Raw genomic sequence first — 27,412 nt, 5'->3', positions numbered from 1 at the left:
TTAGATAACCAGAGAGTCATTATTAAACCAGTCAGACAAAACTTTATACCACTAAGCAACTTAAAATTGTATTTTATTTCTGCACTAAAGGTCCTGGAAAAGAACCACAAGTTAGTATGAAGACTAAGCTAATTAGATTTGGTCATACCTGTAGGTTGATAGCCCTTTCTTACCTGCTGTAAGCTCTGAACCTGAAGCTGCTCTACCTGGCCTCCTTTCTGAGCAGAGCCTGTTGCCTGGACCACCATCTGCTGTGGGCAACAAAGATCAAAAGTAAGCTATAATCTTCTTAAAATTATTTGTAGATGATGCAAGTAAAACTTGTCATTTAGTTGCAAGATTAATGGGGATTTATTTTTTCTGTCTTTGGCAATGACTCGTCCCAATCAAACACTGGGATTCTGTGGTGTGACTGATCTGCATTACAATTGGTGCAGCACATCTGCTCTATTGAATTCACATGCAACACAGCTGAAGTGGATTTCCTGCTTCCTAAATAGAACTTAATCAACTTCCTACATCTCCATACTAACCGCACCTTTTTCAAGACAAAACACTGAACATTCCATGGAATATTCTATCAATTTTCATATCCAGCATTTTACAACTTCCTCTGGCTATACCTACTATTCCAAGGGTCCCCAACCTTTTTTGCACTGCAGATTGGCTGACCGGGGGGGGGGGGGGTGGGGGGGGGTAGTGTTGCCAACAGACAAGTGTAGCAGTCAAAAGTCAAATACGTTGTGCTTACCCTGAGAAAGACTACAATGACCATGAAGCCTTGCGCGGGCACCAGTACGCATGTGTGTATGTGCCGTTTTTTTTCTACAAATCGTTTTTGGCGATTCTGTTCCGGGGGGGGGGGGGGAATCATGACCAAAATATAGGTGGTAAGTGGCTAATACACTCAATTTTGTTTCTAAAAGGGTTTATCTAATGAATTTAATATTAAACACACAGCACATATTCTCCTCGCATGAATATAGTGATAAGTCAATTAACAGGGGAGCTTGAAGTAAGTGTTGAACGAACTTCCAGTAGAAGTGGTAGAGGCAGGTTCGATATTATCATTTAAAGAAAAATTGGATAGGTATATGGACAGGAAAGGAATGGAGCGTAATGGGCTGAGTGCAGGTCGGTGGGACTAGGTGAGAGTAGCATTCGGCACGGACTAGAAGGTCAGAGATGGCCTGTTTCCGTGCTGTAATTGTTATATGGTTATATAAGTCACTTATAAGTCAATTTCATCATAACATTTTAAGTAGTGTTTGGATATTAAACACACAGCACATATTTTCCCCGTATGAACATATAAAATCATTGCAACGAACCAATATTGCTGAATCAGTGGGAGCCCTGGGCTGAATATTTACTTTCCTGCAACAAGACGGTCCTATCGAGGGGTGATGGGAGACAGCGATACTCGAAGGGGGTTCCTTATGTCCAGTCTATTCCGCATTTTAGTTTTCATTGCATTCATTGCAGAGATATGCTGGAAATGGAAGCAACGTTTTCAGTGCTTTTGAGGCTATCTCAGGATATTTAGCCTTGACTTTGATCCAGGATGCCGGCAGAGATGTTATGTCAAACATACTTTTCAGCCTGTCGTCACTTGCAAGCTCGAGGAGTTTATCTCCTTCCCACGCTGACATGGATGACACGCGGGTAATGACCTCGCGTGCATTCAAGCTCAACAATAGCCATGACAGGGAACGAGGAAAGGTGCAGCCGACTCCTATCGCCAAATCATATCGTTTCCTTGCTGCCCGGTAGCACATGCTTTACGGCCCAGTACTGGTCTGCGGCCCAGTGGTTGGGGACCACTGTACTATTCCACAAGAAACATTTAGAGTTCTAGCTTCAAATCAATACTTAGTAAAATTAAGTTCAGTTGCCTTAATGTACTGAGAGGATCAAGTTCAGATAAATGTCTTTTTTAAATCCACATTAAGGAGGTACTTTGGCTCTGCACTTGTTGTGAAGTCAGAAAGCCTCTTTGCATTTCTATTATACCAGCCTGTCAATAGTACAGGTTCAAATCTGCTTTCTGCTATTTAGCAATTCTGGCTATATAACACAGAATCCCAAGACCATTCTTTACTGAATCAATTCACAAGTGAGAAAGTGCTCTGAAACTTTAAGTAACATTTCAAATCCAATTTAATGCGAGTTCTGCAAGGTTAGAATGTTAAACCACAAATACACTTAACTCAACTCAAGAGCTAAAAGTTTTGACTGGATGACTATGACCATTAGAAATGAAATTGCACACATCCGTAATTGATTTCCAAATACAGAGGGAAAAATTATGTAAAAGCCCAATTCTCTAAAATGACTACATGTTCAAACCTACAAATCTTTATGCTTACAATACACATAAAAGTTGCTGGTGAACGCAGCAGGCCAGGCAGCATCTCTAGGAAGAGGTGCAGTCGACGTTTCAGGACGAAGGGTCTCAGCCTGAAACGTTGACTGCACTTCTTCCTAGAGATGCTGCCTGGCCTGCTGCGTTCACCAGCAACTTTCATGTGTTGCTTGAATTTCCAGCATCTGCAGAATTCCTGTTGTTTGAATCTTTATGCTAAGTTTGTGATATACAATAAAATTTTACTCCAAAAAAAGGATTCATATTTTAAACTGTCACAAGTTGTAATTTATCTTGAATTAAAAAATATATGAAAGCATGTACTGTACACAACCATAAGAAAGTGGTAGTCAGCATCATATCAAGGGTTGCCTGGAACTTGCAAATCAAGAAATCTGGTTGTACATAGCAAATAATAACACAGATGCCAAACAGCACAGGTTTCTAAAAGCCAAAAAAAACTGCACGTGCTTGGAAATCTGAGATAGCAACAAAATATACTGAAAATACTCAGCAGCATCTGCAGAAAAAAGTTAGTCATGTCAATAAGCTTCCATCAGAACTGAAAAAGTTAGAAATCAAATAAGTTTGACATTTCAGAGAAGGGAAAAGGATGGAGAACACAAACGATCAATTGTAGAATTTCTCTTGATCTGCAATGGTGATAAAGGTTCTAGATTTCAAGTACTTTTCCATCCCATTACCATTATGATGGACATCCTACAGCTTACTGGTCTAATAATGTCCAGCTTGAGTCTGTGGAAAAGGACCAATTCTTCAAGCAGGCTTCTTAGTCTTCAGGAATCAATTCTGAATTCAACAACTTCAGAGAAGTAACCTATTCATTTTATGTCAGAACTGACTAGTCTGATAAGAAGTCAGTACTCTGTAGCATTAATGCAGTTCTTCTCCCTCCACATATGCTGCCTGATCTGCTAGGCATTTCGGGAGTTCTCTATTATTTCCTATCTTAAGCAACCAATATTATTCTGTAAATGTTGGACATAGAAACATAGAAAACCTACAGCACAATACAGGCCCTTCAGTCCACAATGCTGTACCGAACATGTACTTAGTTAGAAATTACCTAAGGTTACCCACAGCCCTCTATTTTTCTAAGCTCCATGTACCCATCTAGGAGTCTCTTAAAAAACCCCAACTTCCACCACCATCGCCAGCAACCCAATTTCATGCAATCTCCAGTCTCTGCATAAAAAACTTACCCCTGACATCTCCTCTGTACCTACTTCCAAGCACCTTAAAACTGTGCCCTCTCGTGTTAGCCATTTCAGCCCTGGGAAAAAGCCTTTGGCTATCCACATGATCAATGCCTCTCATCATATTATACACCTCTATCAGGTCACCTCTCATCCTCCGCCACTCCAAAGAGAAAAGGCCAAGTTCACTCAACCTGTTCTCATAAGGCATGCTCCCCAATCCAGGCAAAATCCTTGTAAACCTCCTCTTCACCCTTTCTATAGTTTCCACATCCTTCCTGAAGTGAGGTGACCAGAACAGAGCACAGCACTCCAAGTGGGGTCTGACCAGGGTCCTATATAACTCTAACACAGAAACTTGAAATTGCTCACTCTCTCCTCTTCAGATCCCTCTATTGGTGTGTGTTTCCTCATCTTACCCTTTCTAAAGCCTACATTCAGTTTTTTGGTTTTACTGACAATGAGTGCAAGGTTGTTGCTATGACACCACTCCATCTTGCTCTTGTACGCCCTCTTGTCACCATCAAAGATTCTGCCTACAATGGTGCTATCATCAGCATGGATGGCATTTGAGCTCTGTCTAGCTGCACGTTCATGGGTGTAGAGAAAGTAGAGCAGTGGGCAAAGCACACAACTCTGATCCCAGGGGAAAAGACAAGGTGAAATCTAAGCAGTTCAGAATGGTTCCCTATCCAAAAGCGAAGGGACCCTGTGCATGACACACATTTTCTGGCTCAAATGGTCTACCCTCAGGAGTGGTGGCTGGCAAAGACTGATCTAACTTAGAGACTGGGACTTCCCTCTGTCAGGCTACACCCAGATCTGAAAAATTACCCATTTTTTTTAATACCCTAAAAGCCAGTTCCTTGTCACGCCCGGCCAATAAAGAGAGTAAATGTACCCCAGAGGTCATAGGGCTAGGAGGTAACTTCGTAACTCTCTCACCAGAGGTCATACTATTTCTCCACTCCACACTCATCTCCTATTAACATCTCCTCTAGATGACGGAAAGGTAATTAGCAAGCTTTCTCCACCATTTCATAACAGAAACTGTCACCTTTCGTGTCATTTAGTCTCCCTTGGAATTGATCCCATTAACAGACATTCACTATGCTCTCTTCACCTCTCTTCCTGTGCAGAAACTTAAAGCAAGATTGACTTCTAACTTCCCTAGTTCTGGTAAACAGTCATCAACCTGAAACTTCAGTGTTGCTTCTTTCCTCCAAATATGCTGACTGACCATCTGAGCATTCGCCCTGTTTTAATGTAGTAAACAAAACTGTATGCAATTGTACGCACACCTCAAGGGCTGCAGCAGTTCAAGGCAGCCACTCAGCATCACCTTCTCAGAGGCAATTAGAAACGGGCAATTAAATGCTGACTCGGTTGTGAAGCCCACATTTCATAAAACATAGAACACTAAAGCAGAGTACAAGCCCTTCAGCTCACATGTACTGACCTTTTCACCCTTCTAACCCTTCCCTCCTACATTTTTCTATCCTCCATGTGCCTATCCAAGAGTTTATTAAGTGTCCCTAATGTATCTGCTTCGACCACCACCCCCAACAGGGCGTTCCATGCACTGTATAAAGAATTTGCATCTGACAACCCCCACTCCCCCAACTTTCCTACAATCACCTCAAAATGATGGCCCCTGGCATTAGCCATTTCAGTCCTGGATAAAGTCTCTGGCTATCTGCTCAATCGATGCATATTGTCATCTTGTGCACTTCTATCAAATCACCTCTCATCTTCTTTCACTCTAAAGAAAAATGCCCCAGCTCACTCAACCTATCCTCAAGACATATTCTCTAATCCAAGCAGCATACTGGTAAATCTTCTCTGCATCCTTTCTAAAGTTTTCTACATCATTTCTATTATGAGGGGACTAGAATTGAGCATAATATTCCACCAGATGTGGTGTAATCAGGGTTTTATAGAGCTGCAACATTACCTCATGGCTCTTGAACTCAATCCCCTGACTAACACTCCTTCATATATCATACCCCATCTTAACCATCCTATCAATTTGATGCAGCAACTCTGAGGAATTTAATACCTTGGATAAATGTTTTTTTAAATAAAAATGATTTTTTAAAAATATTTATCCTTGGATAATTTTTTTTAACAAATTAATCTGTTTCAACTACAGCTATATATATTGCTAAGACAACTTAAGTTTTATATTTCCCCCTCAGCTAAAAGAAAGCACTTCACATACCACTGTAAACAACCTTACCTTCATTCATTCAAGGGGTAACTTTGAAGGTATGAGATGTGAATTTGCTAAGATAGACTGGCAAATGACACTTAAAGGATTGACGGTGGATATGCAATGGCAAGCATTTAAAGATCGCATGGATGAACTACAACAATTGTTCATCCCAGTTTGGCAAAAGAATAAATCAAGGAAGGTAGTGCACCCGTGGCTGACAAGAGAAATTAGGGATAGTATCAATTCCAAAGAAGAAGCATACAAATTAGCCAGAAAAAGTGGCTCACCTGAGGACTGGGAGAAATTCAGAGTTCAGCAGAGGAGGACAAAGAGCTTAATTAGGAAAGGGAAAAAAGATTATGAGAGAAAACTGGCAGGGAACATAAAAACTAACTGTAAAAGCTTTTATAGATATGTAAAAAGGAAAAGACTGGTAAAGACAAACGTAGGTCCCCTACAGACAGAAACAGGTGAATTGATTATGGGGAGCAAGGACATGGCAGACCAATTGAATAATTACTTTGGTTCTGTCTTCACTAAGGAGGACATAAATAATCTTCCAGAAATAGTAGGGGACAGAGGGTCCAGTGAGATGGAGGAACTGAACGAAATATATGTTAGTAGGGAAGTGGTGTTAGGTAAATTGAAGGGATTAAAGGCAGATAGATCCCCAGGACCAGATGGTCTGCATCCCAGAGTGCTTAAGGAAGTAGCCCAAGAGATAGTGGATGCATTAGTGATAATTTTTCAAAACTCATTAGATTCTGGACTAGTTCCTGAGGATTGGAGGGTGGCTAATGTAACTCCACTTTTTAAAAAAGGAGGGAGAGAGAAAACGGGGAATTATAGACCGGTTAGCCTAACGTCGGTGGTGGGGAAACTGCTGGAGTCAGTTATCGAAGATGTGATAACAGCACATTTGGAAAGCGGTGAAATCATCGGACAAAGTCAGCATGGATTTGTTAAAGGAAAATCATGTCTGACGAATCTCACAGAATTTTTTGAGGATGTAACTAGTAGAGTGGATAGGGGAGAACCAGTGGATGTGGTATATTTGGATTTTCAAAAGGCTTTTGACAAGGTCCCACACAGGACATTAGTGTGCAAACTTAAAGCACATGGTATTGGGGGTAAGGTATTGATGTGGATAGAGAATTGGTTAGCAGACAGGAAGCAAAGAGTGGGAATAAACGGGACCTTTTCAGAATGGCAGGCAGTGACTAGTGGGGTGCTGCAAGGCTCAGTGCTGGGACCTCAGTTGTTTACAATATATATTAATGACTTGGATGAGGGAATTAAATGCAGCATCTCCAAGTTTGCGGATGACACGAAGCTGGGCAGCAGCGTTAGCTGTGAGGAGGATGCTGAGAGGATGCAGGGTGACTTGGATAGGTTGGGTGAGTGGGCAAATTCATGGCAGATGCAATTTAATGTGGATAAATGTGAGATTATCCACTTCAGTGGCAAAAACAGGAAAACAGATTATTATCTGAATGGTGGCCGATTAGGAAAAGGGGAGGTGCAACGAGACCTGCGTGTCATTATACACCAGTCATTGAAAGTGGGCATGCAGGTACAGCAGGCGGTGAAAAAGGCGAATGGTATGCTGGCACTCATAGCAAGAGGATTCGAATACAGGAGCAGGGAGGTACTACTGCAGTTGTACAAGGCCTTGGTGAGACCACACCTGGAGTATTGTGTGCGGTTTTGGTCCCCTAATCTGAGGAAAGACATCCTTGCCATAGAGGGAGTACAAAGAAGGTTCACCAGATTGATTCCTGGGATGGCAGGACTTTCATATGAAGAAAGACTGGATGAACTGGGCTTGTACTCGTTGGAATTTAGAAGATTGAGGGGGGATCTGATTGAAACGTATAAAATCCTAAAGGGATTGGACAGGCTAGATGCAGGAAGATTGTTCCCGATGTTGGGGAAGTCCAGAACGAGGGGTCACAGTTTGAGGATAAGGCCTTTTAGGACTGAGATTAGGAAAAACTTCTTCACACAGAGAGTGGTGAATCTGTGGAATTCTCTGCCACAGGAAACAGTTGAGGCCAGTTCATTGGCTATATTTAAGAGGGAGTTAGATATGGCCCTTGTGGCTACGGGGGTCAGAGGGTATGGAGAGAAGGCTGGTGCAGGGTTCCGAGTTGGATGATCAGCCATGATCATACTGAATGGCGGTGCAGGCTTGAAGGGCCAAATGGCCTATTCCTGCACCTATTTTCTATGTTTCTATGTTTCTGACTTACGAAGAGAGTGAGGTGACCAAGTTCTGAACTCTGCAAAACACATTGTTCAATGCTTTCTGCTGACAAAAACAGCAGCCCTTAGCCAGTTATGGATCAAATTGTCTTTCAAATAGCATTAATGCAGATGGACAAAACAGTCCACACAGATGTAGTCTGAAGACTCACAAAGCATCAACAGGCTCTATGACTCTTCGCTCCCACCTCTTGCACTTAAATGTAACAACCTCTGCTGCCAGTCCTCAATTAAATTGTACCCATTTAAATAAACATTTATCTTGTCCACTAAAATTGATCCAATGTTATACACTACAGAAATTACCTGAACAGGTCTAAGATTTGTCAGTTTCCCTTCTAGCTCTAGCAGCTGTAGTATATTGTTAGTGATCCTCTGGCACTAATCCTAGACCCAGAGAGGATTGAAAATTGATGGTCCGAATTCTGGAACACCCTCTCTGCTTCCTTCCTGGGTTAAATATAATTCAAGCTTGGCGATTTATCTACTTTCAAAGATTGCAAATGACTTAACACTACTTCTACCATGTTTAACCCATCCAATATTTGGCTCATGTCCTCCTGAAATTCAATGTAGACATCACCACCACAATTTGTGAAGAACACCAAAAAGAATATCTATATATTCAGATTTCACATATTGGCTATATTTTTGGTCTTTACATATGCCCTTGCTCATAAATCATAACTATCCTTGGATAATTTTCATCGCAGTTTCTAAATTGCCAGCACTTTTTTTTTTTAAAAGCATGCTCGTTCTCTCCTAAACTTCCTATTCTTCCCTTTTAATTTCACCCTTCTCTCTCTCTCAGCATGCTGTTGTTTAGATTGCTATCACAACTGACACCATACATCTCCTTGAAGCATCTCAACTCCTGGTAACAGTTTACAGACTGCTTTTGCTCAGTCCCTGTCTACAAAGACTGACCTTTCTTCAATTTAAAGAAAACCTTTCCTCCTTATTTATTCAAAGCCATTACAAACTATGAAAAGGCTAACTGAAATATGATCACCAACACTGAAATGCTCTTGCACTGATACTCTTACCACTGCCCAGTTTCATTTCTCAACACCAAATCCAGAATTGAACCTTCCTTGCAGTAATAAAACCCCTCCACACCAACTAAAATCTTCCTCAGCCTCCTGAAAGTGTAGTCATAGAACACCAGAGCACAGAACTAGGCCCTTTGGCCCATCTAGTCCATGCCGAACCTTCAATCAGCCTAATCCCATCAACCTGCTCCCAGTCCATAACCCTACTATCTACATACCTATCCAAATTTCTCTTATGTTTTGAAATCAAACCCACATCCACCACTGATTCATTTCACACTCTCACCATCCGCTGATGAAGATCACCCTCAATCCCCTTAAGCATTTTACTTTTCACCCTCAACCCATGACTCTAGTTCTGGTCTCACCCAACCCTAGTGGAAAAAACCTGCTTGCATTTATTCTCTCTATACCCTGCAATCTTGTATACCTCTATCAAATCTCCTCTCCATTCCTCTACTCATCAGGGAATAAAGTCCCAACCAATTCAACATTTCCCTATAACTGAGGCTCTCAAGTCCTAGAAATATCCTTATAAGTGATCAGGAAATCCATGGTAAACAAACTCATAAATTTTGGAAATCTGGTTACAGAAAATTATGGAAACAGTCTGCAGATCAGTCCTAAACTGAAAAAAGGTCTCAGCAGGTCAGGGAGCATCTATGCAAATGAACAAACAGTTGACATTTTGGGTTGAGTTCCTCCAGCATTTTGTGTGTGTTACTCTGGAGAGTAATGCTAATATTCCGGAGAACACCTATATCAGAAAAGTGTTAGAAATATCCACACATAGTTGGATGCCAAGGAAAGCATCACTGCCCTCTGGTCCTCCTCACCTTTCCCTTTCTTCCTTGGCCTTCTGTGCTCTCCTATCAGATTCCCCCTTCTCTTTCACCAATTGACTTTCCATCTCTTTACTTCACTCCTCCCCCCTCCTGGTTTCACCCATCACCTACCATCTTTTATTTCTTCCTCCCCTTCCCCTACCTTCTTACTCTGACTTATTTTCCAGTCCTGATGAAGGGTCTCAGCCCAAAATGTCCACTGTTTAATTTTCCATAGATGCTGCCTGGCCTGCTGAGTTCCTCCAGCATTTTCTGTATGTTATACCTTACAAATTCACTGAGTTTTTGTTTTTAAGTCACTTTTTATTGTCATTTTGACCATAACTGCTGGTACAGTACACAGTAAAAATGAGACTTTTTCAGGACCATGGTCCTACATGAAACAACACTAAAACTACACTAGACTACAGACCTACCCAGGACTGCATAAAGTGCACAAAACAGTGCAGGCATTACAATAAATAATAAACGAGACAACAGGCACAGTAGAGGGCAGTAGGTTGGTGTCAGTCCAGGCTCTGGGTATTGAGGAGTCTGGTGGCTTGGGGAAAGAAACTGTTACATAGTCTGGTCGTGAGAGCCCGAAAGCTTCAGTGCCTTTTGCCAGGTGGCAGGAAGGAGAACAGTTTGTAAGAGGGGTGTGTGGGGTCCTTCATAATGCTGTTTGCTTTGTGGATGCAGCGTCATAGTCATACTTTATTGATCCTGGGGGAAATTGGTTTTCGTTACAGTTGCACCATAAATAATAAATAGTAATAAAACCATAAATAGTTAAATAGTAATATGTAAATTATGCCATGAAATAAGTCCAGGGCCAGCCTATTGGCTCAGGGTGTCTGACCCTCCAAGGGAGGAGTTGTAAAGTTTGATGGCCACAGGCAGGAACGACTTCCTATGACGCTCTGTGTTGCATCTCGGTGGAATGAGTCTCTGGCTGAATGTACTCCTGTGCCCAACCAGTACATTATGTAGCAGATGGGAGACATTGTCCAAGATGGCATGCAACTTGGACAGCATCCTCTTTTCAGACACCACCGTCAAAGAGTCCAGTTCCATCCCCACAACATCACTGGCTTTACGAATGAGTTTGCTGATTCTGTTGGTGTCTGCTACCCTCAGCCTGCTGCCCCAGCACACAACAGCAAACATGATAGCACTGGCCACCACAGACTCGTAGAACATCCTCAGCATCATCCGGCAGATGTTAAAGGACCTCAGTCTCCTCAGGAAATAGAGACGGCTCTGACCCTTCTTGTAGACAGCCTCAGTGTTCTTTGACACTGTGGTGTAAATGGCTGTAATGGCGGGAAGAGAGACTCCGATGATCTTCTCAGCTGACCTCACTATCCATTGCAGGGTCTTGCGATCTGAGATGGTGTAATTTCCAAACCAGGCAGTGATGCAGCTGCTCAGGATGCTCTCAATACCTCTGTAGAATATGGTGAGGATGGGGGGTTGGGAAAGGGACTTTTCTTAGCCTTTGCAGAAAGTAGAGACGCTGCTGGGCTTCCTTTGCTATGGAGCTGGTGTTGAAGGACCAGGTGAGATTCTCCACCTGGTGAACACCAAGAAATTTGGTGCTCTTAATGATCACTACGGAGGAGTCGATGTTCAGCAGAGAGTGGTCGTTCCGTGTCCTCCTGAAGTCAACAACCATCTCTTTTGTTTTGTTCACATTCAGAGACAGGTTGTTGGTTCTGCACTAGCCCATTAGCCGCTGCACCTCCTCTCTCTATGCTAACTCATTGTTCTTGCTGATGAGACCCACCACGGTCGTGTCATTGGCGAACTTGATGATGTGGTTCGAGCTGTGTGTTGCAGCACAGTCGTGGGTCAGCAGAGTGAACAGCAGTGGACTGAGCACACAGCCCTGGGGGCCCCCGTGCTCAGTGTGATGGTGTTGAAGATGCTGCTTCCAATCCGGACTGACTGAGGTCTCCCAGTCAGGAAGTCTAGGATCCAGTTGCAGAGGGATGTGTTCAGGCCCAGTAGGCTCAGCTTTCCAATCAGCTTCTGAGGAATGATTGTGTTGAATGTTGAACTGAAGTCTATGAGCAGCATTCGAACGTACGTGACAAAGGTGATGTACGTCACCTTGGGGGTGCAAGTTTGGAGGTGAAAAAGATGCTTGGGGTGGGTCAGGCAACGCATGCTTCCTATATTGGATTTAATAAGTTCCCTTATGGTCGGTTGATTCAGAAGATAAAGACAGTTTGCACAATACACACAAAATGCTGGAGGAACTCAGCAGGCCAGGCAGTATCTATGGAAAAAAAAAAGTACAGTCGACGTTTTGGGCCGAGACTCTTCGACAGGGCTGAGAACATAATTGAGAACACGAGTTGTAGAGTCCTTGAAAGTCAGTCTGCAGATTGTGGAATCAGCTCAGGGTTATGGTGAGTGAAGTTATCCACCCAGTGTAGCCCGTGGTTGTCGGATAATAACTGTTCCTGAACCTGGTGATGTGCGACCTGAGGCTTCTGTACCTCCTGCCAGATGGTAGTAGCAAAAAGAGAACATCGCCTGGATGGTGGGAGTCCTCGATGATGGATGTTGTTTTTTTTTAAAATATATATAGCCGTGCTACACAGTCCTGCCAAAGGGTCTCGACCTGAAATGTCGACTGTACTCTTTTCCATAGATGCTGCCTGGCCTGCTGAGTTCCCCCAAGTAGTGTATGTTGCTTGGGTTTCCAGCATCTGCAGGTTTTCTCTTGTTTGTGTTTAAAGACAGTTTGCTATAGAGTTTGAACTGCAAGTTTGGATTCACAATTCATTTGCCTACAGAATATAGAGTAGAAGACAGTGTTGTTCCATGAGGACCTCTGTTGTTTGCAGTACATACAAATGAAAATGTCGAAAAGGTGGATTGGCAAGTTTACGGATGAATCCAAGATTGGTGTAGTTGTGGACAGCATAATGGACTGTGAAAACAGCAGGATATAGATCAGCTGCAGCTATGGGCAGACACGAGTTTAATCCGGGCAAGGGTGAGGTGTTGCACTTTGGGAGGTTAAATGAAAGGAGAAAGCATAATGTTAAAAATAGGCCTTTTAATAGCACTCAAGTAAAGAGAGATCTTGGGGGTTCAAGTTCTTAGATCGATCGAAGTGTTACACAAGTGGATAAGGTAGCAAAGAAGCCATATGGCATGCCTGTCTTCATTTACAGGGACTGTTGAGTATAAGAATAGGAAAGGCATGCTGCAGGTACATAGAACTTTAGTCAGACCACACTTGGAGAACTGCATGAATTTCTGGTCATTTGGAGACTATGGTGCAGAAGAGGTACTCCCTGGATCACAAGAAAAGGTTGGGCAAACTTGTGTGGTTCTCCCTGGACTGAGAGAAGACCTGGTAGATTTCTAAAATTATGAGAGGCACAGATACGGTAAACAGTCATAATAGTTTCCCCAAGGATAGAATATCAAACTCTAGAAGACATGTTTTTAAGGTTGGGGCGGGGAGGAGTTTAAGGGCAATGGGAAAGGTAGGTACCCAGAATGGATTACCAGAGGGAGTTGTGGAAGTGAATACTTTAGTGGAGTTTAAGAGGCTTTTAGTTACTGATGTATTTATGAAGGGAATGATAGAATATGGAGGATATACATGGAGACGACATTTAGTATAAATTAACATCAATAGACACATCATGGGCTGAATGGCCTATCCAGTACTGTTCTATGTTGTATTTTGTGCAATCTCAAAGTTCTAAGAAAATTTATTATCAAAGTACATATATGTCACCAAGCACAACGCCGAGGTTAGTTTTCTTGTGGGCAGACTCAGTAAATCCAAGAACAATAATAGAATCAATGTGACTGCACTCAACAGGGTGGGCAAACATTGGTATGTGCAAAAGACAAGCAAATACAAAAGAAATGATGAATAAATAAGCAATTAATATCAGAACATGAAATGAAGAGTCCTTGAATCTGAGTCCACAGGTTGTGGGAACAGTTCTGTGATGGGATAAGTGAAGTCACATGAGATATCACCACTCGTTCAAGGATGACAAATCTGATTAAATAATTTGAGCAAGGTTACTAAGAAAATTGACAAATGCAGCCTGGTAAATGTGGTTTATATGGACTTTAGTAAGGCTTTTGACAAACTCTACTGTTCCAGAAAAGTTAAGGCACATAGGATGTGTTAGCAAACTGAATCCAAACCTGGCTTAGTGATAGGAGGCAGGAGGTTATGGTGGATGGTGTTTTCCTGACTGAAAGTGGACAGGTACGAGTAGGTGACCTGTTTAGTTAGTTTGCAGAGGATACAAAAAATTGGCAGAGTCGTAGATAGTGAAGTTTCTTCTTTAAGGATACAGTGGAAAGGTTAACATGGATCACTGGAAAATTGGGTTGATCTGTGGCATATGAAATTTAATCCAAATATGTGAGGTAATGCACTTCGGAAAGTCAAATTCTGGTAGGGCATCCAGTAGATGGCAGAAACCATTGGAGATTTGATGTACAGAGGGACTACAGGGTGCAATGCCACAGCTTACTTGAATTGTTGACTCAGGTGGATAGTGTACTAAAGGCTGCATTTTGTATGCCCACCTTCATTGGTTGAGGCAGGGAAGTCCAAGACCTAGAGCATAGGTTTATGATAAGTGAAGAGAAATTTAGAGGAGATCTGAGAAACAAGCTTTCAGAAGAGGTAATGAGAATTTAAAGGACAGAGAAATTTAAAAAATGAAAAATTAGAACAAATCTGCTGTACTTAATTCTGTACAACATAGCTAAGCTGAAGTTACTAAGCCATGTGAAATATGGCTCAGTAACTTTAGTTTTTATTGAAACATTGCTTAAAGATCAAGGTGGTTATCTTAACAGTCCTGGATACGGGGTTTACAGACAAGGTAGAGAGATGGGAACCAGAGTAGCAAGTCAGAGGATGAAGCAGGTGACGCAAAATATAGAGAGAAGTGAGGAAGGATAAGCAGTGGAAATGGCATAATTACAGTCAGTTGGATGGGTTGAATGAAATATATCTATTTTAATGTGAGAAGCATCAGGAACAAGGGCAATGAACTTACAGCATGGGTCAGTACATGGAACTACACTACAACATTGCTGCCATTATAGAGACTGGCTGTCATAAGACCAGGAATGGCTGCTGGTGTTCCAGGGTTTAGATGTTTCAAAAGGGACAGGGAGGGAGATAAAAGAGTTGGGGGAGCAGCACTGCTAATCAGCGATAGTAACACAGCTGCAGAAAGGGAGGACAGCATGAAGGGATCAGCTACTGATTCAGTGTGGGTGTAAATTAGAAACAGGAAGGATGCAATCACTATTAGAGTATTGTTTGCCCACATCCCCAATAACAAAGGCATAGATTCCTCAAAGTTGATAGGGTGGTTAAGGTAGCATATAGTGTGTTGACCTTCATTAGTTGTGGGATTGAGTTCAATCCCATTACTGTGTGCTCATGTTGCAACTCTAAAAAATTGTTGTTAGACCACACTTGGAGTATCGTGTTATAGAAAGAGTGTGGAAGCTTTACAGAGGTCACAAAAGAGATTTACCAGGACGCTGCCTGGATTAGAGAGCATGTCCTGTCAGGATAGGCTGAGCGAGCTAGGGCTTTTCTCTTTGGAGAGAAGGATGAGAGGCGACTTGATCGATCTGTACAATAAGAGGCATGGATAGAATAGAAACATAGAAAATAGGTGCAGGAGTAGGCCATTCGGCCCTTTGAGCCTGCACTGCCATTCAGTATGATCATGGCTGATCATCCAACTCAGAACCCTGCACCAGCCTTCCCTCCATACCCCCTGATCCCTTTAGCCACAAGGGCCATATCTAACTCATATCTAATAGACAGCCAGAGACCTTTACCCAGGTTGGAAATAGTTTAAAATTACGGGGCATAATTTTAAAGTGTTTGGAGGAAAGGATAGCAAGCATGTCAGAGGTTTTTTTTAAAAGAAAACTATGCACAGGACAGTAGGTACATGGATTTTATTGCCGGGGTAAAGGTAGATATAGAGGTAGATATGTTAGAGACATACTAGTGTCTTAGATAGGCACATAGATGATAGGCAATGGAGGGCTATGTGGGATGGAAGAGTTATATTGATCTTAGATTAGGTTAAAGGGTCAACGTCCTGTACTGTTTGTTCTATGTTCCATTCTATGTTCCATTGTATGTTCTAAGATTACAGGGGATGAAGATGGAAGCATTTTCAATGCTGAAAATGGAAACAGGTATAATACAGACAAATGGAGTTAATGCAGACAGGCAACACTGGCCACATGGATGAGGTGGGCTGAAACAGGCAGCACCATAAGACTATAAGATATAGAAGCAGAATTAGGCCATTTGGCCCATTGAGTCTGCTCTGCCATTTTATCATGGCTGATCCATTCTTCCCCTCAACCCCAATCACCTTCCTTCCCACATCCCCCCCGCCCACATTCCCTCATGGCCTGACCAATCAAGGATCTGTCAACCTCTGCCTTAAACATACATAATGACGGCCTCCATAGCAGCTCGTGGCAAACATTCACCACTCTCTGGCTAGAGAAATTCCTCCTCCTCTCCGTTCTAAAAGCACGTCCCTCGTTCTGAGGCTGTTGACCTCTGGTCTCAGACACTCCCATCATAGGAAACATCCTCTCCACATCCACTATCAAGGCCTTTCACCATTCGGTAGGTTTCAATGAGGTCACCTCTCATTCTTCAGAATTCCAGTGAATGCAGGTCCAGACCCATCAAACACTCTTCATATAACAAGCCATTCAATCCTGGAATCATTTCCGTGAACCTCTTTTACACCCTCTCCAGTTTCAGCACATCCTTTCTAAGATAAGGGGCCCCAAACCTGCAATATTCCAAGTGAGGCCTCACCAGTGTTTTCTAAAGTTTCAACATTACATACTTGCTTTTATATTCTAGAACTCTTGAAATTAATGCTAACATTGCATTTGCCTTCCTCACCACAGACTCAGTCTGCAAATTAACCGATAGGGAATTCTGCACAAGGACTCCCAAACAAGCACGATTCCATTTTTTCTCTAATTACAAAGTTGTAGCTTACACAGAGTGTATCGTAGATTAAAAGAGGAATCCTGATCAGTTTGGGAAGTGGACTGAAAAGTAGTAAGTGGATTTCAGTGCAGATGGGATGATGCATTTTGGAAAGTCAAAGCAATGTAGCTCTTGCACTATGACTGGTAGGCACTGGGGATGATAATGGAACAGAGGGATTAGGAAGGACTACAAGGGCACCTTCATTGAAAGCAGTGCCACCAGTAGACAAGGCTGGTAAAAGTGCTTAGTGTGCTGGTCTTCATCACACAGCACACCGAGAAAAGGAGCTGGGATATTATGACTCAGTTATACAAGGTGAGAGGGAAAAGATTTAAAAGGGACCCAAGGAGCAACTTTTTCTACACTCTGGATGGCGAGTATATGGAATGACTGCAGGTACAATAGTATTGTTTAAGAAGCACTTGAATAGGGATGTAAATGTTAAGGGCCTGGAGATAAATAGGCTAAACACAGGATATCTGGACTAGATAATGATAATGTAGTTGGTATGGACTCCTTGGGCCGAATGACCTGTATCCATGCTGTACTGATCTACGACTCTAAAAGTTCAAAATACATTTACTACATACAACCTTGAGATTTGTCTCCTTACAGGCAGCCACAAAACAAAAACACAATAGAACCATTAAAAGAAAGACCAAACACCCAATGTGCAGAAATAGAAAAACTGATCATGCAAACAATAGAAGTGAATAACATCCAGAACTGAAGTTCACAAAAGTAAGTTCACGGCCACAAAGTCAATCACAGTTGGTCCAGGAGCCCATTAGTTGCACGCCACAGCTTCAGTTCAGCATGGAGACAAGTAAACCTCGTGGAGCAGTGAGCTGAACAACGGTCCATCCCTTCCCTCTGGCCCCGATACCCAGACCTTTTCATTCTGGCCCAGCACCTAAATTGGCCAAACCTCAAGTCATTCCTTGCACTCAGATCACAACACTGCTGCTTCGATATGCTCTCAGGCCTGAGCTACACTGCCTCAAAAAGAAGCATCAAGATGGAACAGACACAAAAAGGTGGATGACAAAGTTGCTGGTGCATGCAGCAGGCCAGGCAGCATCTCTAGGAAGAGGTACAGTCAACGTGAAATGTTGACCTGGTCCTGACGAAGGGTCTCGGCCTGAAACATCGACTGTACCTCTTCCTAGAGATGCTGCATCTTTCCAGCATCTGCAGAATTCCGGCAACACACATCAAAGTTGCTGGTGAACGCAGCAGGCCAGGCAGCATCTCTAGGAAGAGGTACAGTCGACGTTTCAGGCCGAGACCCTTCATCAAGACTAACTGAAGGAAGAGTTAGCAAGAGATTTGAAAGTGGGAAGAGGAGGGGGAGATCCAAAATGATAGGAGAAGACAGGAGGGGGAGGGATGCAGCCAAGAGCTGGACAGGTGATTGGCAAAAGGGATATGAGAGGATCATGGGACAGGAGGTCCGGCGAGAAAGACAAGGGGGGGGGGGAACCCAGAGGATGGGCAAGGGGTATAGTCAGAGGGACAGAGAGGGAAAAAGGAGAGAGAGAGAGAAAAAGAATGTGTGTATATAAATAAATAATGGATGGGGTGCAAGGGGGAGGTGGGGCATTAGTGGAAGTTAGAGAAGTCAATGTTCCTCCCCCTCCCACTTTCAAATCTCTTACTCACTCTTCCTTCAGTTAGTCCTGACGAAGGGTCTCGGCCTGAAACGTCGACTGTACCTCTTCTTAGAGATGCTGCCTGGCCTGCTGTGTTCACCAGCAACTTCGATGTGTGTTGCTTGAATTTCCAGCATCTGCAGAATTCCTGTTGTTTGTTTGTTGTTTGGATGACAAAGTTGTTGATTAGGAGAGGGTGCTGATGTATGATAGCTGATCGGTCCACCAAAGAACCAAAACACTCCTCCCAAGTGATACAGCCATTCACTTGCCCTCTCTGCAATGTAGGGCATCAAACCTGGTGCTTACAAGGCAGTCTCCTGTACACTAAAGACACTAAAAACAGAGGATGGCCACTGTGCAAAACACCTCCATTCAGTCCACAAGAATTCTCCAACCTAGTTACTCTGTTTCTCTAGCCTCTGGCTCCGGCACTGTTCCACTGAAGCCAACAGAACCTCCAGACATTCTTCAGTCCTCAGGACTCAACATTAATTAAATCATTTCAAATAACTGGTCTTTCCACTGTGTCAGAACTAGCTGGATACGGGGACTGATAGATCCCACAGCATTTGCATGGGGTGGGATGCAAGCTTGTAATTTTTAAGCCAGTTACTTTTCACAATTGGGAAATCATTGAACAGGAGCACAATCTTTTTGCTCCACAGATTCTTGCTGGATTTTAACCAGCAACCTTCTTTATTTTAGACTTATGTGGTTCTGCTCTGGGAAGATTTCCCTTTTCCATTCTCTGCCCTCCCAAACACTGGCAAGAGTCAGATTAGTTGTCTTCACTATCCCCTCCTAGTTGACACCAATCTGTCATTTAACTTCCTGAAGTCTATCCTTCCCATTTCACTGAGTTGAAACATGCATTAAGAAATGATAAAAATGTTTTTCCAGAATATCACGAAAACACATGACAAACCGACTTAAAAACAAAAACCACATAATTATAACATATAGTTACAACAGTGCAAAGCAATACCGTAATTTGATAAGAACAGACCATAGCACAGTAAAAGTCTCAGAGTCTCTTGAAAGTCCCATCATCTCACACAGACGGTAAACCTCCAGCGCCGCTAACTTGCCGATGCAGCATCCTGGAAGATTCCGACCACAGTCCGACTCAGAGTCCATCCGAAAAACTCCGAGCCTTCAACCACCCATTCAACACCGAGCACCATCTCTGCCGAGCGTTTTGACCCTGGCCCTGACAACAGGCAATACACAAAGCCAAGGATTTGGGGCTTTCATCTCCGGATACTCTCGATCGCACAGTAGCAGCGGCAGTGAAGCAGGCATTTCAGAAGTTTCTCTAGATGTTCCTCTGCGCTTCACGGCTGTCCCCATCAAATCCGGATTGTGCATGGCAACCCTAGCTACACATTATCTTATATATATATCTAGTCGTCCACAGAAAAGTGAATCTCAGGGTTGTATATGGTGACATATAGGTACTTTGATAATAAATTTACTTTGAACTGTATTCCCAATTATGTGGCTGTCTTTTGTACTTCAACCTGCATCTGATGTTAATTCTTACACATCCCTCCTCACAGCTGAGAGTGATCCTTTAATCAATGCCAATTTTTACCCAAAAACTGTTACCTGGATTATTAGAGGTGCTTTGTTAAATCATGTTTCAACAGGTGGAATACGAGATTCATGTCTAAATACTCCAGCTCAGTCATTTTATTCTTTGAATTCCTTCCTGAGAGTTATATAGCATTACACACAGAAAATTTATTTTCTGATGATTTTTCCAGTTATTGATTTTTCTCAACTCCCAGAAATGTTCTCCCTTCCACTTAATTTTTTTTCTTTCTGAATTTTTGTTCCTCTTACCATTTTCATGCAAACTAGTTTAAGCCAACTCAACAAGTGCAAGAAAATTGGCTCCAAAGGATAGCGGCCACAGACCTGGTTAGGTGAGACCCATTTATCTTGCACAGGACCCATTCTAGAATTACACTGATGAGCACATGTAGAATCCTCTATAATGTAATGACCCTTCTCCCTCATTCTCCATGCAGCTGAGCCTCCCCAGTGTCCAATGAATCCAGGCTTTTTCCACCGAGGTTGGGTGGGACTACCAAAGGTCATGGGTTATGGGTGAAAAGTGAAAAGTTTAAGAGGAACACAAGAGGAAATTTCTTCAGAGGGTTGTGAAAGTGTGGAATGATTTGCCAGCAGAAGTAGTGCATGCAAGCTCGATTTCAACGCTTGAAGTTTAGATAGATACATGGATGGTTGGGTATGAATGGGTGTGGTCCAGGTGCAGGTCGATGGGACTAGTCAATTTAAATGGTTTGGCATGGACCAGATGGGCCAAAGGGTCTGTTTCTGTACTGTACTTCTTTATGACATGAACTCTGATTTTCTTTCTCCAATCAGTATTCAGAAATGGCTTCTGATGAGAGAGCTTATTGTCTGGCAGCTATCCACTCTCTCTGCCAACACAGAGTGGTGATCACTGCTGAAATGTGCATCAATAAAACATGCCATTTTGATAAGGATGGCTGAGTGTTGGATGTTGCTCAAGCTCAGGTTCCTTCCTGTGGTTGTCCAAAATTTTCTTGGTATTTCTACAAAGGACATGGTGCACTATACACAGGTAAGATGCAATGGCCGTCCTTCAGGGCATTTAAGTAACTTACATATAAGTACCATAACAGCATCTCTTCACCAAAGTCCCAAGTTTTGTATTCAGCAGTACTTCATACAACTCACTCCATGCTTTAATTAAACTCCCATATTCTCTCCAATATCCTGAAGTTTGAGTGTGCCCATCTTGGCAGTTATTAGCTCATAACAGGGAAACTACAAACTATTAATTGTTAATTAATAAAGTTAACTATAATTAATTATTAACTATCTGATTAACTCTATAACTGTCAAGCAAAAGTTCACTTACTAGTGACAACACCAATGTTAAATGTCAAATGAAAAAGTCTTAACTAGATTCCATATTGTGGTAAATACAATTTACAATTCTTAAACTACTTGCTCCCCTATCCCTCATAGTTTAATAGTTATTAGAAAAACAGCACAACAGATCTGCTATCAGAAAAGAGCAAAAAAAAAAAAATGCACTTTTTAAACAACTATACCTTGATTGAAGCTTGATGAGATAAAATACTTCAGGTTTCTTTGCAATATTCTTGGAAATCTCCTTTGAACACCCTCTAGTGCAATTGCTGCTTCCTACATTCTTGGTGACAAGAACTGTACACCAGTCATAAAGCTATACAGCAAAGAGTCAGGCTCTTCAGCTCAACTCATCCATTCCACCCAAGTTACCTAAATAAGCTTACAGTATGTTTGATCTAGATCCCTCCAGACCTTTCCTATCCATGTGTCCAAATGTCTTGGAAAATGTTATAACTGTACCTACCTGTCTCTACCACTTCCTGACAGCATGTTTCATATACCCTTAGTGTGAAAAGCTGCCTCTGGTCATGATTAAATCTTTCCACCTTCACTGAAACTTATGCCCTCTAATTTTGGACTCCCCTAACCTGGAGAAAAGATTTTCATCCCATCCATGCCCCTCATGATTTGTAAACCTCTCTGATGTTACCCCACAGCCTTCAATGGCAGCACAAACGGTGCTTGCTTTCATTAGTCAAGGTACAGAATACAAGAGCAGGGCGGCCCTGGGTACAACATTATAAAATACTACTTAGGCCCCAGCTAGAAATTTGTTTGTAGTTCTGGTCAGTGCACTATGGAAAGGAGATTACTGTATTGGAGAAGATGAAGGTGGCATTCAGGAGGATTTTGTTAGGAATGGAATAGTTCAGCTCTGAAGAGAGACTTAATAGGCAGAGTTCATTCTCACTGGAGCAATAGAAGCCAGGAATGTAAATTGGTATAAACTTAATTCTATTAAGAGCAATATATATATATATATATATATATATACAGACACACACACACACAAAAACCAGGAAGAGAGGCTCATAGTCTCCAATTATAGACAGTTTAGAATTAATTGCAATACAGATGGAAGAATATTGAAGAATTGGCATTTAGATCTTATCCTCTGGAATATTGCTCAGTCAATCACATGTACCCTCGTAACCTTCAGGGTTCCAATGACATCAGTGGATATGATCTATACCTGTTGTGGTGCTGGCACTTGCTGTACCACTGCAGACTGCACAGATGGTGGACCAGCAGCAGACGTCCGCAGGGTCACAGTTGTAGCCGAGTCTGATGTACCCTCTGTACTCTGCATGCTCATTTCTATCAAAACAATAAAGATGTTAGAATGAGAGATGCAAGTATAATAACCCAAAAATGTAGAAGTGATACATGGAATTGATAAGATTTCTGGCCATTTCTGATCAAGCACAAATAATTTACCAAATTAAAGCAAAACTTAACATCAGAAATTGTAGTTTCTGTAATTATTTTATCATGGAACAAATTAAGTTCATTTGAAATACTCTGAGTTTAAATACAACCTGCAGGGAAATGACCCAGACAATGTACTAAGACTCCAAAAAAAAAAACAAAAAGATAATTGACTAAAAGAAATATGTTATAAATGCTGGTTGAACAATAAATATTACGCAGAGCATTGAAAACAATGGTAAAATTGAACTGTTCTATATTACTGAAAGCCAATATTATATTAAAATGGTAAGTACAGATTAGGTCTATGCACTGAGCATTTTGGAACAATGCTATACACTTCTATACTTACCATTGTTCTCTTTCTTCCTACTAAACTCACTTTCTATCTACGCTACTAGTCTCTGATTGCATGCCTTTCAATTTGATTATCAGTACCATTATGAAATCCCCTTTCAAAAGTTCATATAAACTTCAGTTGCATTTCCTTCCACTGTTTACAACTTCAAAAAAAAGCATCACCGTCATTTGTTTAAAAATTTGCATAATGCATGCTAATATTCTCCATTCCATCACATTTATCCAGTCTGTCACCCACGACACCATCTAAAATGCTCTCCGTTGTTCAGGAAAGGGACAGACGTGAAGTTATTGGGTATACACTTGGATCACCTTTTTAAACTAAATATTGCAAAACCTGATATTTTTTCATCCTCAAGCCCTACATGCATCTTTTGGTGTTTGAAGGACAGCTCAGGCTTTCCGAAATGTATCTTGTTTCTGGAACATTACCAGTAAATAGGAAAGTAGAAATATATTAACACTACAGATGAAAGAGACAAAAAGACATTACTGATCTGTTTGCTTGACACTGTCTGGAACATGATTGAATTTATTATGGATGGGGTAACAGAGCACCTAAAAAAAAAAATCATAAAATGGTATTGACCCCTTGACATTTATGAAAGGGAAATCATGTTCACCCAATCTAAAAAAAAAGTTCACCATGAATGTAGCTGGATCGAGCTTACAAACAGCAGATAAATTCTATTTAAGTTATCAATTAATAAAGCACTCACAAAAACAGTTACCAAGGAAGGGCTCGTGGGTTACTTAGAACATAGAAATTACAGCACAGGAACAGACCCTTCAGTCCACATTGAACTAGTAATTAAATATGTCTCTGAATTAGTCCCTTCTGACTACGAGGTCCATATCCCACCGTTCTCCACACATTTAAGTTCCTATCTAAGAATCTCTTAAATACTTTTATCATATTTGCCCCACTACCATCCAATGCAGCACATTCCATTCACCCAACCACAAGGGTAAAAACTTGCCCCACACATTTCTTTTGATCTTGCCCTTCTCACCTTAAATACATGCCCTCTAGTATTAGATATTTCAGTCCTGGGGAAAAAAAAGATACTGGCTGTTAACTCTACACTATTGATGCCTGTAATAATTCTTTTTACATATATGTCAATGATTTGGATGATGGAATTGATGGCTTTGTCGCAAAGTTTGCAGACATTGTGAAGATAGGTGGAGGAGCAGGTAGTCTTGAGGAAGCAGAGATGCTACAGAAGGACTTGGATTAGTAGAACAGGTAAAGAAGTGGCAGACAGAATAGTGTTGGGAAGCGTATGGTCATGAACATTCAAGAAGAAATAAAAAGGCTGACTATTTTCAAAATGCAGAGAAAATACAAAAACATGAAGCGCAAAGGGACTTTGTACAGGATTCCACAAAAGTTAATTTTACTTTACTTTCTTGTCGCCAAACAATTGATACTAGAGCGTACAATCATCATAGCTATATTTGATTCTGCGCTTTGCACTCCCTGGAGTACAAATCGATAGTAAATATTAAAAATTTAAATTATAAGTCATAAATAGAAAATAGAAAAGGGAAAGTAAGGCAGTGCAAAAAAAACTGAGAGGCAGGTCCGGATATTTGGAGGGTATGGCCCAGATCTGGGTCATTTGCAGGTCGAGTCTGTGGTGAGGAAGGCAAATGCAGAGTTAGCATTCATTTTACAACAGGACTAGAATATAAAAACAAGGATATAATGTTCATACTCTATAAAGCCTCACTTCGAGTGTTGTGAGCCGTTTTAGGTCCCTTACCTTAGAAAGGATGTGCTGAAACTGGAGAAGTTTCAAAAGAGGGTAACAAAAATGATTCCAGGATTGAATGACTTGTCATATTGAAGAGCATTTGATGGTTCTGGGCCTGTAATCGCTGGAATTCAGAAGAATGACAGGTGACCTCATTGAACCCTATTGAATGGTGTGAGGCCTTGATAGAGTGGATGTGTAGAGGATGGTGGGAGAGTCTAAGACTAATGGACACAGCCTCAGAATAGAAGAGGCGCATCCTTTTAGAACAGAGATTAGGAGGAATTTCTTTAGCCAGAGAGTGGTGAACCTGTGGAATTCTTTGCCACAGGCCACCTTTATGTGTATTTAAGGCAGAGGTTGATAGATTCTTGTTTGGTCAGGGCATGAAAAGATATGGGTAGGTGTGTAGGAAGGGAGGTGATTGGGGCTGAGGGGAAGAATGGATCAGCCATGATGAAATGGCAAAGCAGACTCGATGGGCCAAATTTTACTCCTGTGTCTTATGGTCTTAAAGTAAATAAAGGCATCCGTTAGTCTTGCGAGACCATGGATCTGCGCCTGGAAAGTCTTCACTCTCTAGGGCGCAGGCCTGGGCAAGGTTGTATGGAAGACCAGCAGTTGCCCATCCTGCAAGTCTCCCCTCTCCACGACACCAATGTTGTCCAAGGGAAGGGCATTAGGACCCATACAGCTTGGCACCAGTGTCGTCGCAGAGCAATGTGTGATTAAGCGCCTTGCTCAAGGACACAACACGTTCCCTTGGCTGGGGCTCGAACTCACGACCTTCAGGTTGCTAGTCCAATGCCTTAACCACTTGGCCACGTGCCCACATTTATGACCTTATAATCTCATAAACCTCTATCAGATAACACACACAAAATGCTGGTGAAACGCAGGCCAGGCAGCATCTACAGGAAGAAGTACAGTCGACGTTTCAGGTTGAGACCTTTCATCAGGACTAATTGAAAGAAGAAATCGTAAGAGATCTGAAAGTGGAGGGGGAGGGGTAGATCTGAAATAATAGGAGAAGACAGGAAGGGGAGGGATGAAACTTGGAGCTGGAAAGTTGACTGGCAAAAGGGATACAAGGCTGCAGAAGGGAGAGGATCATGGGACGGAAGGCCTAGGGAGAAAGAAAGGGGGAGGGAAGCATCAGAGGAAGATGGAGACCAGGCAAGGAGTTATTGTGAGAGGGACAGAGAAAGGAAAAAGAGAAGGAAAAAAAAGAAAAAAATAATAAATAAATAGGGGATGGGGTAAGAAGGGGAGGAGGGGCATTAACGGAAGTTAGGGAAGTCAATGTTCATGCCATCAGGTTGGAGGCTACCCAGACGGAATGTAAGGTGTTGTTCCTCCAACCTGAGTGTGGCTCCATCTTGACAGTAGAGGAGGCCGTGGATAGACATATCAGAATGGGAATGGGACATGGAATTAAAGGTGGGAAGGGATGAGAGGGTGACGAATGGCCAAGGGAGTCGTGTAGGGAGTGATCCCTGCGGAAAGCAGAAGGGGGGGGGAGCAAAAGAAGTTCTTGGTGGGGGGATCCCATTGGAAGTTACGGAGAATTATATGTTGGACCCGGAGGCTGGTGAAGTGGTAGGCGAGGACAAGGGGAACCCTATTCCTAGTGGGGTGGCGGGAGGATGGGGTGAGAGCAGATGTGCGTCAAATGGGAGAGATGCGTTTGAGAGCAGAGTTGATGGTGGAGGATGGGAAGCCCCTTTCTCTAAAAAAAAAAGGAAGACATCTCCTTCGTCCTGGAATGAAAAGCCTCATCCTGAGAGCAGAAGCAGCAGAGACAGAGGAATTGTGAGAAGGGGATGGCATTTTTGCAAGAGACGTGGTGGGAAGAGGAATAGTCCAAGTAGCTGTGAGAGTCCGTAGGCTTATAGTATACATCAGTAGATAAGCTGTCCCCAGAGATAGAGGCAAAAAGATCAAGAAAGGGGAGGGAGGTGTTGGAAATGGACCAGGTAAACTTGAGGGCAGGGTGAAAGTTGGAGGCAGAGTTAATGAAGTCAACGAGCTCAGCATGCGTGCAGGAAACAGTGCCAATGCAGTCGTCGATGTAGTGAGGGAAAGGTGGGGGACAGATACCAGAATAGGCTTGGAATGTGGACTGTTCCACAAAGCCAACAAATAGGCAGGAATAGCTGGGACCCACATGGGTGCATATAGCTGCACCTTTAGTTTGGAAGAAGTGGGAGGAGCCAAAGGAGAAATTATTAAGAGTAAGGACTAATTCCGCTAGACGGTGGAGAGTGGTGGTTGAGGGGAACT

At 42.3% G+C, this 27,412-nt stretch overlaps 1 protein-coding gene across 4 annotated transcripts in view; it reads right to left on the bottom strand.

Moving 5' to 3' along the window:
* The window catches only part of rfx2 (regulatory factor X, 2 (influences HLA class II expression)), a 221,387-nt gene that overhangs the window by 139,462 nt on the left and 54,513 nt on the right, over window positions 1–27,412 (bottom strand). For 3 of the 4 annotated variants that reach the window (XM_072244689.1, XM_072244688.1, XM_072244690.1), the window contains 2 exons: window positions 22,774–22,898; window positions 174–251 (listed from right to left, as the gene is read on the bottom strand). In XM_072244689.1, coding sequence (XP_072100790.1) covers window positions 174–251; window positions 22,774–22,896 — 201 coding nt within the window. In that variant the 5' untranslated portion in view covers window positions 22,897–22,898. The remainder of the gene's footprint in view (window positions 1–173; window positions 252–22,773; window positions 22,899–27,412) is intronic. The other variant, XM_072244691.1, reaches the window with a different exon arrangement.

This window comes from Mobula birostris, chromosome 26 (assembly GCF_030028105.1).
Source record: "Mobula birostris isolate sMobBir1 chromosome 26, sMobBir1.hap1, whole genome shotgun sequence".
Classification (NCBI taxonomy): Eukaryota; Metazoa; Chordata; class Chondrichthyes; order Myliobatiformes; family Myliobatidae; genus Mobula; species Mobula birostris.
This window is presented reverse-complemented; position numbering and strand designations above follow the sequence as displayed.